Source organism: Acanthochromis polyacanthus, chromosome 8 (assembly GCF_021347895.1).
Source record: "Acanthochromis polyacanthus isolate Apoly-LR-REF ecotype Palm Island chromosome 8, KAUST_Apoly_ChrSc, whole genome shotgun sequence".
Classification (NCBI taxonomy): Eukaryota; Metazoa; Chordata; class Actinopteri; family Pomacentridae; genus Acanthochromis; species Acanthochromis polyacanthus.
Genome location: NC_067120.1, coordinates 24,517,750 through 24,533,215, shown reverse-complemented (window position 1 = coordinate 24,533,215; position 15,466 = coordinate 24,517,750). Strand labels below are relative to the sequence as shown.

Sequence of the window (15,466 nt, the reverse complement as noted above, 5' to 3'; positions counted from 1 at the left end):
GCAACCATCACTCCTGTGTTCTAATGTTACATTATTTTAGCTAATTGTGCTGAAAGGCTAATTGAGTCATTCCATCTCATTTCAACAAATCTGAGGAAATTTTGTTGCATGACCTCCTCTGATCATCTCCAAACTTTTTTTTTAACTATCCCAACATAAGAATAGATTACTTGCAAAGTTTTAACATCATATGATTGCTATTTGCTAAGTTATAAAATATTTAAATCCCTATTTTTCCACTCGGAAATTGATATGTTAGGTAGAAAGGCTTGATTTAGGAAGATAATACTGGGAACTGACTGATGATATAGACTTACAAGTGATCTGAAGGGTTCAAACACCTTAACAATAGAGCAGGAAAAAAAATTTGGAATGAATATACCCATTTCTCTGTGGTACAGGGCAATTTAAAAATTTGGCGAAAATGGCATTTTTCAAGAATTTAGGCATTTTTTTCACAAATTTTAATAAGTAACAAGGTTCATATGTTATAAAAATCTCAAAGTACCTTAAAAGTTCTCTCTAACCTAAAAATATCCAAGAGCTAGCTAGTCTCCTTAGACCTCAAAACGATGCCTATTTATGAAACAGACTGAAAAACACCATACATATATTGGCACAGAAACCAATGTGGGACATGGAGTAGAAACATGAAACTTTGTCTGTATAACAATAAACATCCGAATAATTGATATCTGAAGTATCAACATTGTTTCTTGAATCCTTCATGGCCAATTTAACCAAGAAATGCACTATGTTTTATAGGCGTTTTTTTAGGAATTCTAACTAATATATTGCAGTTAAAATGAGTTATATTGCCTTAGGTCCCATGTAAAACATGTAATTTGTCCCCAACTTATCACACCACTATTTCTGTCCTTTGAACTGCTTGAATTTCTCTGAAATCAGGCCATCATCTGCACCAGATATGTGGTACTGTCCACCACGGCGTGTTGAAGGAGCAGTGATTGGACAGAGGATGTGGGCTGTAGGCACCCACACTACGTCATCCTTTCTAGGCCATGTGAACTTCTTGCTGGGACCTTTTGGGTGCATGAATTTCACTTGCAAATCTTCAAATTCAGCTGATAAGTCAAATACGATACCGAGGCTGTCCTGAGAATGCAGTCTGGGAGTGATGCCATTTCTTCTTATTCAGTTACTGTATGAAAGAAAAAACAATGTCTATATAATAATTAACTTCAGATATGCCCTTTGTAACTTATACTACGATGCTGATGCTTCAGATTCATCTTTCATCTTTAGTTGGTCATGTAAATGGTTCCTAAAAACAAAAACGAGGATCAAAATGTATAGTAAATTGATTCAGCAGTTGCTCATCTTTGGCACAAGAAACAAATATGAAAGTAAGTTCACACATACTTCACACATACTAGTTCCTCCAAAAAAATTTGAACCGCGTACCATGTATCCCACATGCACTTTTTAATGCCTAAAGTTAGGCTATTTTGGGTCTACACCTGAGTTCAACAGCCTATAAATCAATAAATAAGCTTTATTTTAATGTTTTAAAACTTTTACCTTATGCAACTTTCATTAGTAAAGAAGAAAATTCATTCTTTCAATGTCTTTTCACAAGAATAAGTCCTAAAATAGAGGCATGAAAAACCCAAAATAAAGTCGCCCATGAAATAATAAGGATATTTTGGGAAATTCCACAGTCCAGTATTTTTTTATTTTCATTCATTTCTATACTTTTCTCACCAGAAGGGTAAAAGTTTTGGAAGGGGAAAAAATTCTGACCATGTAAAAGGAGTATAAATTGCTTTTTTTAGTAGTTTAAAACCCTAAAATCATAGGCGAGGATTAAGTTTGGACTGACTATGGGTATTAGATTAGATCATTACTGCTTATACTGTATGTTTATAACCATAATACTTTGCATTTGTTCATAAAATTACCCAAATAAAGCCCAAAAAAAATTTTGGGAGGATCTGAGAAAGTGGTGCAACAAGCATTTGTTGAATTGACATGGAATGACTCAATTGATGATTAGAAAAACCCTTGTGCAATTATGTGAGCAAATGAATAAAAGTTTGAGTTTTCATGGAAAACATAAAATTGTCTGGGTGGCCCTAAACTTTTGAACAGTAGTGTATGTTAATTTGATTACTTTAATTCAGTAAATCTAATCAGAGAATTGTAATGCGAAAAAGTGTGATCTAAAAAGAAGGGAAAAGTTATGAGCGCTACACCAAAAAAAAAAAAAACACAAAAACAAAAACCCTTGTTGATGGACACAGTTCGCCTTGCTATTAGGACAGAAAACAGCTTTACTTGAAAATGCAGCAGGGCTTGTTTCAATAGTGTAATGGTTTAAAATATTTTTTAGGAGGAAGTGGGCTGTGAAATCAGCTGTGGAGTTTTGCTGGAAGGGAAACTGACAGCTACTTGCGGTCAGTTTACAGATGAATGTTCCAGGTTCCAGTGTACTGTTGTATTTTTCCTCTGTCGTGTCATCCCAGTATGCTTCTTGAATACCTTTCAGTCAGAATAATGACACTGCCTACACTGTCTTCAGAAAGAACCCGATGTTTTTCTTAATAGCCATGAAGCTTTTGCTTTGCAATGTTTTCCGTTACCCAGATACTCCCTACTTATGTAACCAAGACTGCTGGAATTCTATCTAACTGGAAATTTTTTTTCTGGAAGCCAATTTTTGAATTCAGCTCCGTTAGATGATCACACAGACACACGGCAGTATTCAGATTGTCAAGAAACATACACAAAAGTAAAAATTGACAGACAAAAACACACTTGATAACAGATAAGCAATGACCAGAACTGTGACAGCAGAGAAAAAGCAAAATATAGAGAGAACATGCTCTTGATTCATCTTTATCTTTGAGAATGCAATCACAGAAATTAGCTGTTCACTATCAGCCTCACCATAGGTATACTAACACATTTGCAACTCTGCATCAAGCGCATTCTTTTTCCACCAACAGTGTTCAGACATCCTGGCAGTATGTAACAAATGAACAAGTTTTGAAGTCTAGCCAACTAAAAGGGAAAAAGCAGGTGTAACTCACAATGCCGTGGAGCTCAGCCACTCGGCTACAGAGGTCCGGTCTCTGCTTCTCTAATGCCAAGTAGAAAGGATTTTTCAGGATGTTCTCATCATATACAGCCATAAGGAGCAGCAGATCAGGATTCTGGAGAGGAAGAAGATGGTGAGAAGAATGATTAGCATGACTGAACATAGCTTCAAAATGTGGGAGAGGAGGTGAGGGAACAAGTGGTTTGCTGTGTCAGCTGCAGGTGGAGTGCACACCTAAGTGTATCTAAATACATCTTCAGCTTATTCGATGCTGTAAATTATTTCTGATGAGATATGAACAAACTAAGTTCTTCGGGATATTTCGGTGAAACATTTAAAGATGCACCAGGCAAGGAAACCCTTTGATAAAGTATCAAAAGTTTTGCTTTTACAGCGTTACTATAGAGGTATCACAATACCATTCAAAAGTTCGGAGTCACTTAAAAATGTCCTTATTTTTTGAAAGAAAACTGTTTTCAGTGCAGATAAAATTTAATTAACCACAAATACAGTCTAGACATTGTTAATGCGGTGAATGATTATTCCATTTCCAGCAACCATCACTCCTGTGTTCTAATGCTACATTGTGTTAGCTAATGGTGTTGGAAGGCTAATTGATGATTAGAAAACCCTTGTGCGATTATGTTAGCACATGAATAAAAGTGTGAGTTTTAATGGAAAACATTAAATTGTCTGGGTGAACACAAACTTTTGAATGGTAGTGTATATGTGACAAATTCCAGATGTGCATACATCATTGTCAGGAATATTCACTATCATGGCTGTCCTCAACATCACATCATTTTTCCTTTTATTTTAAGTTTGTAGTACAGCTGCACTCACACAGTACAGACTGTTTCTGGGTCATACTTTGTCATAATAATGCACCTCAATGTTTGACCATCACAATCTGTAATGCAAATTGAGCTTTCTTTTTTTGTCTGTGTCCTATCAGTGGCTCAGCGTTGTTTACACTCTATACTGGGACATGCCAAGTATTTTTCGGGAATTCTGTAGTGGAAAGCAGATAATGACTGCATACAAAGACAGATGAAACCTCCATTACGTCCCACACAGGTTTCCTGCAGAGCAGTTTTGAAGCTCAGTCTGTCTGCAACCCATGAACCAGACAGAGGATGCGAATATTGATCGGTTGAAGAGTTGTTCAGATATTTCCATCTACACTGAATTGGTGGACTAACTGACCATTTATTGATTTATTTGATAGGGACAGTGCACATTAATGAACGTCTATTTAGACAGCAACACACGTAAATATGCCGGATTACAGCAGCTCAATGGTCACAAGACTGGTTCACTTTCAACAACTGTTTAAAGTGAGTTTTGAAGGTTGGCAACATGCACAGCTATGCTGACAAGCATGCTATTGCAACAGCTAAAAAACAGGAACTGCTGACAACATCTGCTGTTCCAACTATAAATAAATAGTAATTGATAGACGATGACAGCGATTGCTGAGTTTCCAAGCGAAAGCATGTGAAAATACTTACAGTTTATCAAAAACTGATTTACAATAACTGAAAAGAAATCTCTAAAACAGATCTTCTGATTTCTTAATGTCTCCCAATTTGAATCTTAGGACAAGGCCTCAATACAGGCTCATTATCAGTCTTTGATGCCACCAGGCAAAAAGTCCCTTTCACTGGTTCCCAAAGTTGTGCTCAGAGGGTTTATTTTTCCATAAACATTCTCTCAATCTGCAGAGTTCCACTCCTTCAGATTTGAAGTCTGTTATTTGTAAGAAGATTTAACACTTTAACCCTCTATAGTCTCTCCAGCTGTGAATGACAAGAGAAACATTCAGCAGATACTTTGCCATTTCTTTGTCATGTTTATTGGGATCATGTTGCATAAAAAAACGTGAAACATCATCCATTATCGACACACCCCTTAATCCTCAATAGGGTCATGGGGGCTGGAGTCTATCCCAGCTGATTTAGGGAAGGCAGGGGACACCCTGAACAGGTCAGCAGTCTATCACAGACCTATGCATAGATACAAACAATCACACTCACATTGACACCTATGGACAATTTAGTTTTACCAATTAACCTCAGCATATTTTTGGACTGTGGAAGGAAGCTTGAGTACCCAGAGAAAACCCACACATGCACAGGGAGAACATGCAAATTCCATGCACAAAGACCCCAGGAAGGTGGGGACGTGAACCGGGGATATTCTAGCAACAAGTGCTAACCACTGTGTCACTGTGCAGCCTAAGGTGAAACGGGAATTCTTTTAAATCTGTCTTTGCCAGCAGCACAAACTTTCTTACCTTCATTGTATTGGTCCACTATTATTTTAATAAATACACATTTATCTGTTCTCGAGCTCCTTACTCAGGGCTGTTCTGAGAGTGGACTGTTAAAAAATGACTATAGGATTGTGATTTCTCTACTTGAGACAGGAAATGTGTGATGGTCAGATGTCACTGGCTCCAGGATGAGCTCAAAATGCTCACCCTGAGAACACAGCTCCTTTGTTCCAAGAAGAAAAAAATGGAAAGGAAAAAATAGACACATTTGTTATTGTCTGGCTTTTTTTTTTTCGGAGACATCTTATAGGTCAAATGCAATCTATAAAAAATGCGATCCCACCATAGGTTCAAAAACAGAGTACTTCACTATACCGACAAAGCTGACATCATAAACATTATGTCTGCTAAACACTGATATGTTTGCATCGTCACTGTGAGCTCTTTCGTTCGGCTCGTTAGCATGCTAACATTTGCTAACTGGCACAGAAAGAAAGAACGAACAGCTGCCATTCTGTCCTTTATGTGTTTAACTAACAGATCAAACACCGTATAAAAAGTCTGACAATAATCAATGTCCTACCAATATCTGAACCGAATTCCACAATAATCCAGCACTTCTTGAGACATTTTAATGAAAACCACAAAACCACCCTAAAGAAAAAATAAAAGGATCATCTGCTGGGAACCATGAACAATAAGCCTCTTCCAGATATGGACTTCGTTCTACTAATCTGACAGCATCTTAAAGTATCAAAGTCATGTCTAAAGAAGCATCCTTGTCACATTAACAAATAAGTAAGTCCAAACTATACAATCTGAGTTAATTGAAGCAATTTGGGGAAGATGTTCTCCACAATTCTGCAATTATATTGGTCCAAAAATATCACAAAAGACATTCTCATTCACTTTCCTTACAGCTTCACATCAACTACAAACTGAAACGTCCATAAATCTATAATCTTACCAAGATCAAGACAAAGACAAAACGACAGTCATAATGCAATGAATGTCCAGGTTTTGATCAATGTATCCAGGTTATTAACAGGAGCTTAGATCTCTGGCATAGCCTTAAAAGGGCAGAGAGTATATAACATGACTGAGCACAATAACCATAAGGGGAAAAAATCAAAGATTGTATTCAACATTACAAAAGTCCCTTTGTGTAAAAAGATTCTATGTAAAAATGCATCCTAAAAGAGCATTTTCTATTTCAGCGACAAAAGTATTGCACAAACACTGACCAAACTGTCAAAAATGAGTGCTATTTAAGGAGGTTGTTCCTCACATTGTGGTTTTATTATTGGCACAACTGATTACAATTTATCAACTGTACACAGCAACCATCCTCAGGTTGAGGTCTGAGCTCCAGCACAGCTGTCGGGATATTTTACTGTTGGCAAAGTAGTAATTGATATCATCACTCACGGACACAATCATTAGTGTTCAGGGAATCAGAAATAAACTAGACTGTTACTTGGACTATTATACAACTTGATATTAGTTTAGATTATTTTGTTTGCTAGTGCCTTATTATGCATATTATATTAATTGATGTACTAAACAATTTCAAGTGTATGACAATTTTTGCACATTTATCATGACTCTCTCTGTCACTGTGGTGAGTATGCGTGAGAGAAGTTAGAATAGAATAACTTTATTCATCCCCGAAGGGAATGAATCAATCCCGAAGGGAATGAATAAAGTGAACAAAGCTATGAGAGGAACATGAATGTAAAATCAACCTATGCCTGAATGACAGATTGCTGTCACTTCAACAGACTGATTAAGCAGCAATGACTTCCCATGTCTAAAAAAGCACTTTAGTTTGTCCCAGATTTTCTATTAGAAGCATATGAGTATGACCCAAACTCAACGATTGACTGGCTGTCCCAAAACTGCAATGCCCAGAGCAACGCTGCTGGTACGGCTAAAAAACTAAAATCACACATTTTAACACTTTGTCCTTTACATCTCATGCAATCGTCAACCAACAAAACTTACTCTGAATTCACCAATTTTAATTTAAAAAGGCTTCATTTAGGTAGCAAGCAGCAAAAAAACAGTAAAGGATAATGTGCAAATCAACAGCTCTGATCATAAAAGAGCGAAAATAAGAATGACATAAAAATATTTCTTCTTGCATTCACATCAGTAAAAAGATCTGCTGTCTATGCTGTCCGTGTGCTCCAGTGACCCAAGTCTAAACACAAACCGAACCTCATTATTAACTAACCATTCTTAAGCTGTAATCTCTGTATCTGGCAGCTCATAGACTCACCTCATCGCCCTCCTCTGACATCAGCTTCATCCTCCCTCAGCTCCAGTGCTCACAAACTGGGCACCACTTTAGTGGAGCAGATACAATGCTATCCCCGCTGGAGAAGCCCCATGACAGGCGGCTCAGCTGGGAAGAAACTGAGGAATGAGTCACGTGACCCTCATGCTTCTCGTGACCTCACAGGCTTAAAGCAAACAGCATTCAGTGGCACAGAGGAATGTCCATCCCTTCAGGCCCGACACACAGTGTTACTCTACACACCTCAGATTACAGTCATTTAACTGATGTCTTAGCCTAAGGCTGAAGTGGAATTACTTCAAAAGCAGAACAAACAACCACAAAGAATGAGATTAAAGTTCAACTCTAATATATCCTGATCACAGCAGGGCTTAAACGAAAGCACTCTGATTTACAATCTTTTTTTTTTTTGTCAGCACTCTGATTTACAATCTATTACAACTTGGAGAAGAAAAATCTAGGACATCCTGATGGTGTACAGGTTGAATATGTAATCACAATGTCACTACTTTGATTCCAATTGGAACCCTTGTTGTATTAATCCATATAAAGGCAGAAAATGGTGAAAATGTACAAACAAACTCAATGGCAAAAAGCTTAAAGCTTGGTGCTAGAAATATGTAACAGGACAGGAGAAAATGTGATGACTACAACTGTATAAACTATATCTTTTTATAATTCAATAATCTGCCAGCTATTATCTCGATGGCGTATGGTCCAAAATGAAATGATTTTAAGTTTCATATCATATATGAGAAAGAAAAGTAACTTATTGCCTCATCTAGAAGCTGACACAAGCACAACTGGCTTAAAAAAAAGTTTATTTGCATCAAAATATAGGCTGCACAGTGGCTTGGTGTTTAGCACTTTCGCCATGCCGCTAGAAGATCCCTGGTTCACGTCGCCGCATTCCTGGGATCTTTCTGCATGGAGTTTGCATGTTTCCCTGTGTATGTGTGAGTTTTCTCCATGTCTCCAAGCAGGTGGCGGTACACATTATCCAGCACTATATAGCATTTGTTATTGTTTACACTCACTTAGCTATTTATTGCACTAAGCTACACAAGTGCGCAGCTTAATGCAATTTGGTATGCTGGTTTTGGTATAAAGTCAATTTCTATGATGCCTTCATTGGTCAGTCTAGAGGCGGAAGATGTTCTTCTCATGCCACTTTCCCTCACAAACACAATGCATGACATAGGAAAATGATCAATAAATTCTAGGCTAATGATGCCTCATTTAAAGGACAATCTTATGGCTTACTGAAACCAGTCTCTCACATCAAAGCAGTGCCATATCAGGATGTGATTTATTTGGATTTCCTGCAGTACACATATAGCAAGTCAGAAAATTGAAATCAAAGCACAAACTGATTTTAAAATTAAGCGACACACTGCTCGTGAAATCACAAACCAGAGACTGATAAGGTCTATGACTAACCAGAAGAGTGCCAAAAAGACAATACAGTAGCAAAAGACTAGGAAGATCAGATATGCTGGCAGACAAGACAGAGGACAACGCTTTCTCTTGGTTTCTCTGGATCAATGAAAAATCTTTCAGAGGCCAGTTAAAAAAAGCACCATAAAGAGGACTCTCAGTATGTGTATGTGACCAACGCTTCACATACTTCTCCTCAGGGCACACACATGATGCAGTCTGAACATGTATTCCAACTATCCAGGAGCTCCTCTGATTGAGACTGAATGCTAAAAGGAAATCAGAAACTTAATACTTGGCCACCTTTGGCCTATAAATACAGTAACTTCCTTCAATCTGATCTCAGTCACACAGCCAGATGTGAAAGCAGAAGCGCATGGTTGAACCAAAGTGGGCTTTAACACAAAACAATGAAATGCTAACAAAATACAAGACTCTTCCAGGCACATTTCCAAGTAAAAATCTTTGTTGAAAACTCAATTGATACAGTGGGTACAAGAAGCCACAAACAGATAAATTATTTGAATGATGGGAGAGTCGGACCGCTGCACAATGTCTTCTCCAGCACATCCCAAAGATTCTCAATGGGGCTGAGGTCTGGACTCTGTGGAGGACAATCCATGTGTGAAAATGATGTCTTATGCTCCCTGATCCACTCATTCTCAATGTGAGCCCCATAAATCCTGACATTGTCATCTTGGAACATGCTCATGCCACCAGGGAAGAAAAATTCCATTTATCTACAATTCTACAATTTCATTTAGCAGACGCTTTTGTCCAAAGCGACGTACAACACAAGCAACAATTCAGTCAAAGGTGTTGCCATCAAGTTGCAGACGAAGTGCCAACCCCCACCCCCCAGTAGAAAGGGAACGCACTCAGCAGAACGCACAGAGTTTGGTAGTTTGTTCCACCATTTGGGAACAACAGAGGAGAAGAGTCTGGTTAGAGATTTCGAGCCGTGCTGGGCTGGAAGCATCAGGCGTCTCTCACACGCAGAGCGAAGTGGACGTGAAGGGGAGTAGACCCGGATCAGGGAATCCAGGTAGGCTGGGGCCGTTCTTGTAAATGTTTTGTAAGCTAGGAGGAGAGTTTTGAATTTGATTCTGGCTGCAACTGGAAGCCAGTGAAGGGAGATGAACAGGGGAGTGACATGAGCTCTTTTGGGCTGGTTGAAGACCAGACGTGCGGCTGCATTCTGGATCATCTGTAGAGGTTTGACTGTACATGCAGGGAGACCTCCCAGAAGAGAGTTGCAGTAGTCAATGCGTGACATCACAAGAGCCTGAACCAGAAGTTGTGTGGCCTGTTGGGTCAGGAAGGGTCTGGTCTTCCTGATGTTGTAGAGGGCATAACGACAAGATCGAGAAACTGAGGCCACGTGAACCTTAAAGGTCAGCTGGTCATCAATCATGACACCCAGGTTTCTGGCATTGATGGAAAGACCTGGTCATTCAGTATGTTCAGGTAGTCAGCTGACCTCTTTCTTGGGAACATAATGTTGCTGAACCTGACCAACACCAGATCACAACCCACACCCCTACAGGTTTGTAGGCACTAGATATAATGAGTGCATCATTTCATCCACCTCTCTTCTTACCCTGATGTGCCCATCATTTTGGAACAGGGTAAATCTAGACTCATCAGATAACATGACCTTCTTTCATTGCTCTAGAGCAGGGGTCGGCAACCCGCGGCTCCGGAGCTGCATGCAGCTCTTTCAGCCCTCTGTTGTGGCTCCCTGTAACTTTGGAAAATAAATTGTTCTGCCTTTCAGGCGCGTTTCAATGCATTTTAATATAGAGAGTTTTATAGTGAAATTACCAGATGTGCTGCGGTTTTCCCCTGGGACATGAGAGCGCAAAGATGATCCAGAGAAGATGGAGAAGCAACGCCTGTAGTTTCACATCGCTTTGTACTCAAGAATGACAAGCCTGTATATTAAAGCTCCACTCCAAGAAAGACAGGTCTTGTCTTTGAGTCAAAAGTACTCATGAGTACTAAGGTAAACTATGGGTAATTGTCTTGCTCAGTATCTACTCTTTGATAGGGTAATAGACCTTTTTCCGAAACGTCATCATCGAACGTCACCGCCGGTCACCACCCCTAGCAACGCGATTCCGCCATTTTAAGAGGGGTATGCTTTTGCCTTGACGACCAGTACTTTCCCACTTTTCCCACCCGATTTTAACAACCAAAAGCAGATATGCCCAAAACCTGCGCTGTTTTTGGCTGTAGTTCTCACTCATGGAGCAACAAGAACATTTCCTTTTACAGAATTCCGACTGGAAAGGGCCAGAAAAGGACTTTATGGCACAAAGCATTGAGGCGGATTAACAATGATGGAACCACATGGAGCCCACAGTCAAAATGGTCCCATGTTTGCAGTCAGCATTTCGTCAATGGTATGTTGTGTTTCATGAAATTATTACCCCTTAACTGATTTTCTGAAATTATTAATTAATAAGCTTAACCAGTTGCGCTTCAGTGTCCCGCCCGCGGTACACTTTGAGATCTGCATAAGCAATTTGGTAAAAGTCTGAAACTGCAAACGCGATTATACAAACACTATACGCCGATGGAAAGCTTAGATTCTCATGAATCCGCCGGTATAAACCACTTTCAGATGTGATTACCACAGCGGGTAATATAACCACATTTGTCCGACAAACAACGAATATCCATCCATCCGTTCTCTATTCACAGCTTCAACGTACACAGCGCGACTCACATTTCCGGGTTCATTATTACACACAGATGAAAATATTCCACAAAAAACGGCCATAATCCAACCTTGGACCTCCAGACGAAACAAGCCAGTAACATATTTTGTCCAAAACATGTCTTGAAGTCGGTATATACTCCACAAATAGGTCGTTTTCAAGGAAATGCACCTCGCGATGCCCGTCCAATATTCCCTGTATTTCTCGTCATATTTTTTGTACTGAAAATGGCTGCAATTGACTGCAGCTTATGATGTCTATAATTATCTGAAATGTTGAGGGCTGGCTACTTAGCTTAGGCTAGTGCTAGCTGTGCTTCCCACAAAAAGTCAGGGGTCTTTCTACTCACACTGCTATTTTTTAAACACTCCTAAACTCAATACTGAACAAACAAGTCTCCCTTCTCTCCTCCCTTTCGTTCTGCTAACTACTATGCTGTAATCAGCAGCATTGTCCTCATTATTGTTAGCACCTCATACCCTTGGGCCTCGGGTGGGTAGAGCTCATTTACAGGTATCTGACTCTTAGTTTTGATAATGTACATCTAACTAATATATACACTACTTCCACTTGAAATTAAAAGGTGTAATGGCTCACCCCGTTAGCTTAACATTAGCTTAGCATAGCGGAGCTGGTGTAGCCGTATCTTACAAGGCATTTATCATTCTGACATTGACCTGTATGCACAAAAACATATAAATATAAGCATACCTCAAAGAAAACGTATGAGTCCAGGCTTTTATAAGTCTTCATCTTCTCCATTGTGTGGATGCCTGGGCTGTTGATAAGGTACTCGTAAATGGAGTGCCATTGAAGATCTGGCCACGTAGTACGGTCGTTTTCCCATGAAACCAGAGGAATTTGGTACGGACATGACTGCAAACCAACCAGTTCTAATTTTTCTTGATACCGTAGCTTGGCTTTTGGCTCAAGATTTCCGAAATAATCAGCAGACATTTTTCTCCGGGTCAAAACTGCGCGGTTTCGGCAGTCAAATCGCGGTTGCTAATGACTTTGTTGCCCCCTCTTTTAATGGCGGCGTGCGTTGCTAAGGAAGGTATGGTCACGTGTCCCAGACTCTGACGTCATTGCGAAAAGGTCTATACACAATACTCGCAACAACACGTCCAGCATCCAGGCAGCAGGTCAGAGAGTCAGAGGAGTGTCGTCTTGGAAAATAGGGTAGTGACTTACCGGAGAAAAGTTATTAGCTTAAGATAAATAGATTTTACAAGTTAAATAGACATTCGCAAATTATTGATTTTCAGCTAACATTAGGTAACATATGAGGTCCAGGAGCAAAAATGACATTAACCAAGTAAGATAAATATTGGTGGTAGGACACAATTTAAAAAATGAATCTATCTAATTAGAGGCTTTGTAATTAATTAATCACGACTGATTAACAAGGGCATAGAGGTTAAAAAAAAGTGATATATGCAGTGTTGTCTTCATTTTAAATGCCAAAAGGATTTTGCGGCTCCCAGTGTTTTCTTTTCTGTGGGAAACGGGTCGAAATGGCTCTTTGAGTGTTAAAGGTTGCCGACCCCTGCTCTAGAGTCTAATTTTAAGCTACCTAGAAAATTGAAGCCTTTTTTTCTGATTAGTCTCGCTGATTAGTGGTTTTCTTAGAGTTACACAGCTGTTTAGTCCCAATCTTCTGAGTTCCCTTCATATTGTGCATGTGGAAATGCTCTTATTTTCACTATTAAACATAGCCATGAGTTCTACTGTTGATTTCCTATGATCATCTAAGAGTTTGTTCAGACCACATTTGTTCCGACCACATTTGTTCCTCGAAGATGATGGATCACCACTATCCTTCAGGTTTTAATAATGCATTGAACAGTTCCAAACCCAATTTTAGTACTTTCAGAAATCTCCTTAGTTGTTTTCTTTGCTTGCAGCAGGCCAACAATTTGACCCTTCTGAGACTGATTAACATCCTTTCCATGACCACAGGATATGTCTTCCAACACAGATGTTTACGAAATGAAAACCCTTCCACTGTATCAGCTTGGGTTAAATAAGTTGTTGCCAGTTGAAACATATTCATCACTGCAGTAATTATCCAATGAAAGGCTCTTACCAATTTGCTTAGTTAAATCTAGGAGGCGACTTTTTTTGGGCAGGCAGTGTATTATGTGACCTCTCTGCCCATCAAATTAACTACCACAATAGGACAATGAGTAGTGGAGTTACAATAAACACATTTAATTAGTCATTAGTCAAAAGTCACTGTAGCTAGATAAATCATTATTACACATGGACAGAATTTTCGTTGTTGAAATCATTAATAAACTGTGGCTGTAGTGTCTGTAGAGTCAAGAATAATTCTTCTTGACTATTTTAAATGGTGGTCCCCTAAATGACCAAAAAACTGTGCTAGCACAAGTCTCTTCACATTAGATAGTTGGTAACATCATCTATAAAGTCATACACCAGAAGCACACAATTCAGTACTTTTAGGGAATTTTTAGGGTGTTTAGATACATCCGGAAAATGACTGACTGACCTGTGTTTGTTTGTATTGTTTTCTATGAAACTGCTCAATCACTGGAAATGTAGCTAACAGTATGTGGGACTGAGGGGGTCTATTGTCTACGATGTCCCACTTTGTGTTTTGAAAGGCAGCTTGAAATCACTGAAGTATTTTATCGTGTTCGACAAGGAACGCGCAGAAAATTTGTCAACATTTAAATTCACATTTTTTTTAAACAGACTGCAGTGGCGATTTCATTAATATCGTTTATTGATCCCATCGCTAACAAGACAGGTGGGACAAAGGATTAGGATTTATTTGGCTGCATTAATAGCTAACTAGCGGTGACTATTCTCTGCTCAGGCTTTGAGTTGGACTGCCTGTCAGAAACAGAGACCTGAATTTTTCTAATTAACCAGCTAGCTTAAAACAACAGTACCGTGATGTAAACTGTAGCCTAGCAGCTAGCATTAGCTCCGCTCGGGACAGCAGTCGCCACTGCGATGTCCAACGTTAGCGTTAGCTTTTTAAACATGTTAGCATGGCAGCTAGTAACTCAAGGCTGGGAATCTGCACACACAAGCAACGACACGTAAGACGGGTGTTTTTACCTGTTAACAATGAGTCCCTTGGGTCATCCAGGCTTTGGCATAGCAGTGGCAGACACCTACAGTAGCCTGTCAGGAGCTGTTTACCGGGATCATCTGGCTAACCGGCAGCAGGAGCTGCCCCTACTGAGGAGCTGAGCCTTTGGTCTGGGTTACCAGACCTCCGAGAGGAAACGGGAAAATGCACTGTCAAATATCCACTTATTACATGAACGTGTGTTGAGCCTGATTCCGTTCATTTACCTGCCCTACTAACCAGGAAATGCGGTGAGCGTAAGACGTGGTACACTGATGGATTTTATTCATCAGGCTGTTTATGGTTCACTTTCGGTGAGCAGGAGGGCTGAGCCTGGCTGACAGTGACCTCCACCGGCCAAACGCTGCTACAAACTGTCTGTTCTGCCACAAACTGAGCAGCTGTCCTCATGACTGCATCACTGGACCCTGCTCCGTGCTTTACATTATCACCAGTCCATTTGCTTTCATCGACTGTGAATGAAATGTTAGTAATGCATCAAATAACGCGATTTTATTCAACGTCAGTTTGCACAGTGAGAGCCCTAATTTTATTCAATGTCTTT

At 39.6% G+C, this 15,466-nt stretch overlaps 1 protein-coding gene across 1 annotated transcript in view; it reads right to left on the bottom strand.

Moving 5' to 3' along the window:
• ankrd27 (ankyrin repeat domain 27 (VPS9 domain)) overlaps nucleotides 1–15,261 on the bottom strand; it is a 55,381-nt gene extending 40,120 nt beyond the window's left edge. The window contains exons 1-2 of the mRNA XM_022216583.2: nucleotides 14,889–15,261; nucleotides 3,054–3,176 (exon numbers count right to left, since the gene is read on the bottom strand). Coding sequence (XP_022072275.1) covers nucleotides 3,054–3,155 — 102 coding nt within the window. The 5' untranslated portion in view covers nucleotides 3,156–3,176; nucleotides 14,889–15,261. The remainder of the gene's footprint in view (nucleotides 1–3,053; nucleotides 3,177–14,888) is intronic.
• Nucleotides 15,262–15,466: the final 205 nt, after the last annotated feature.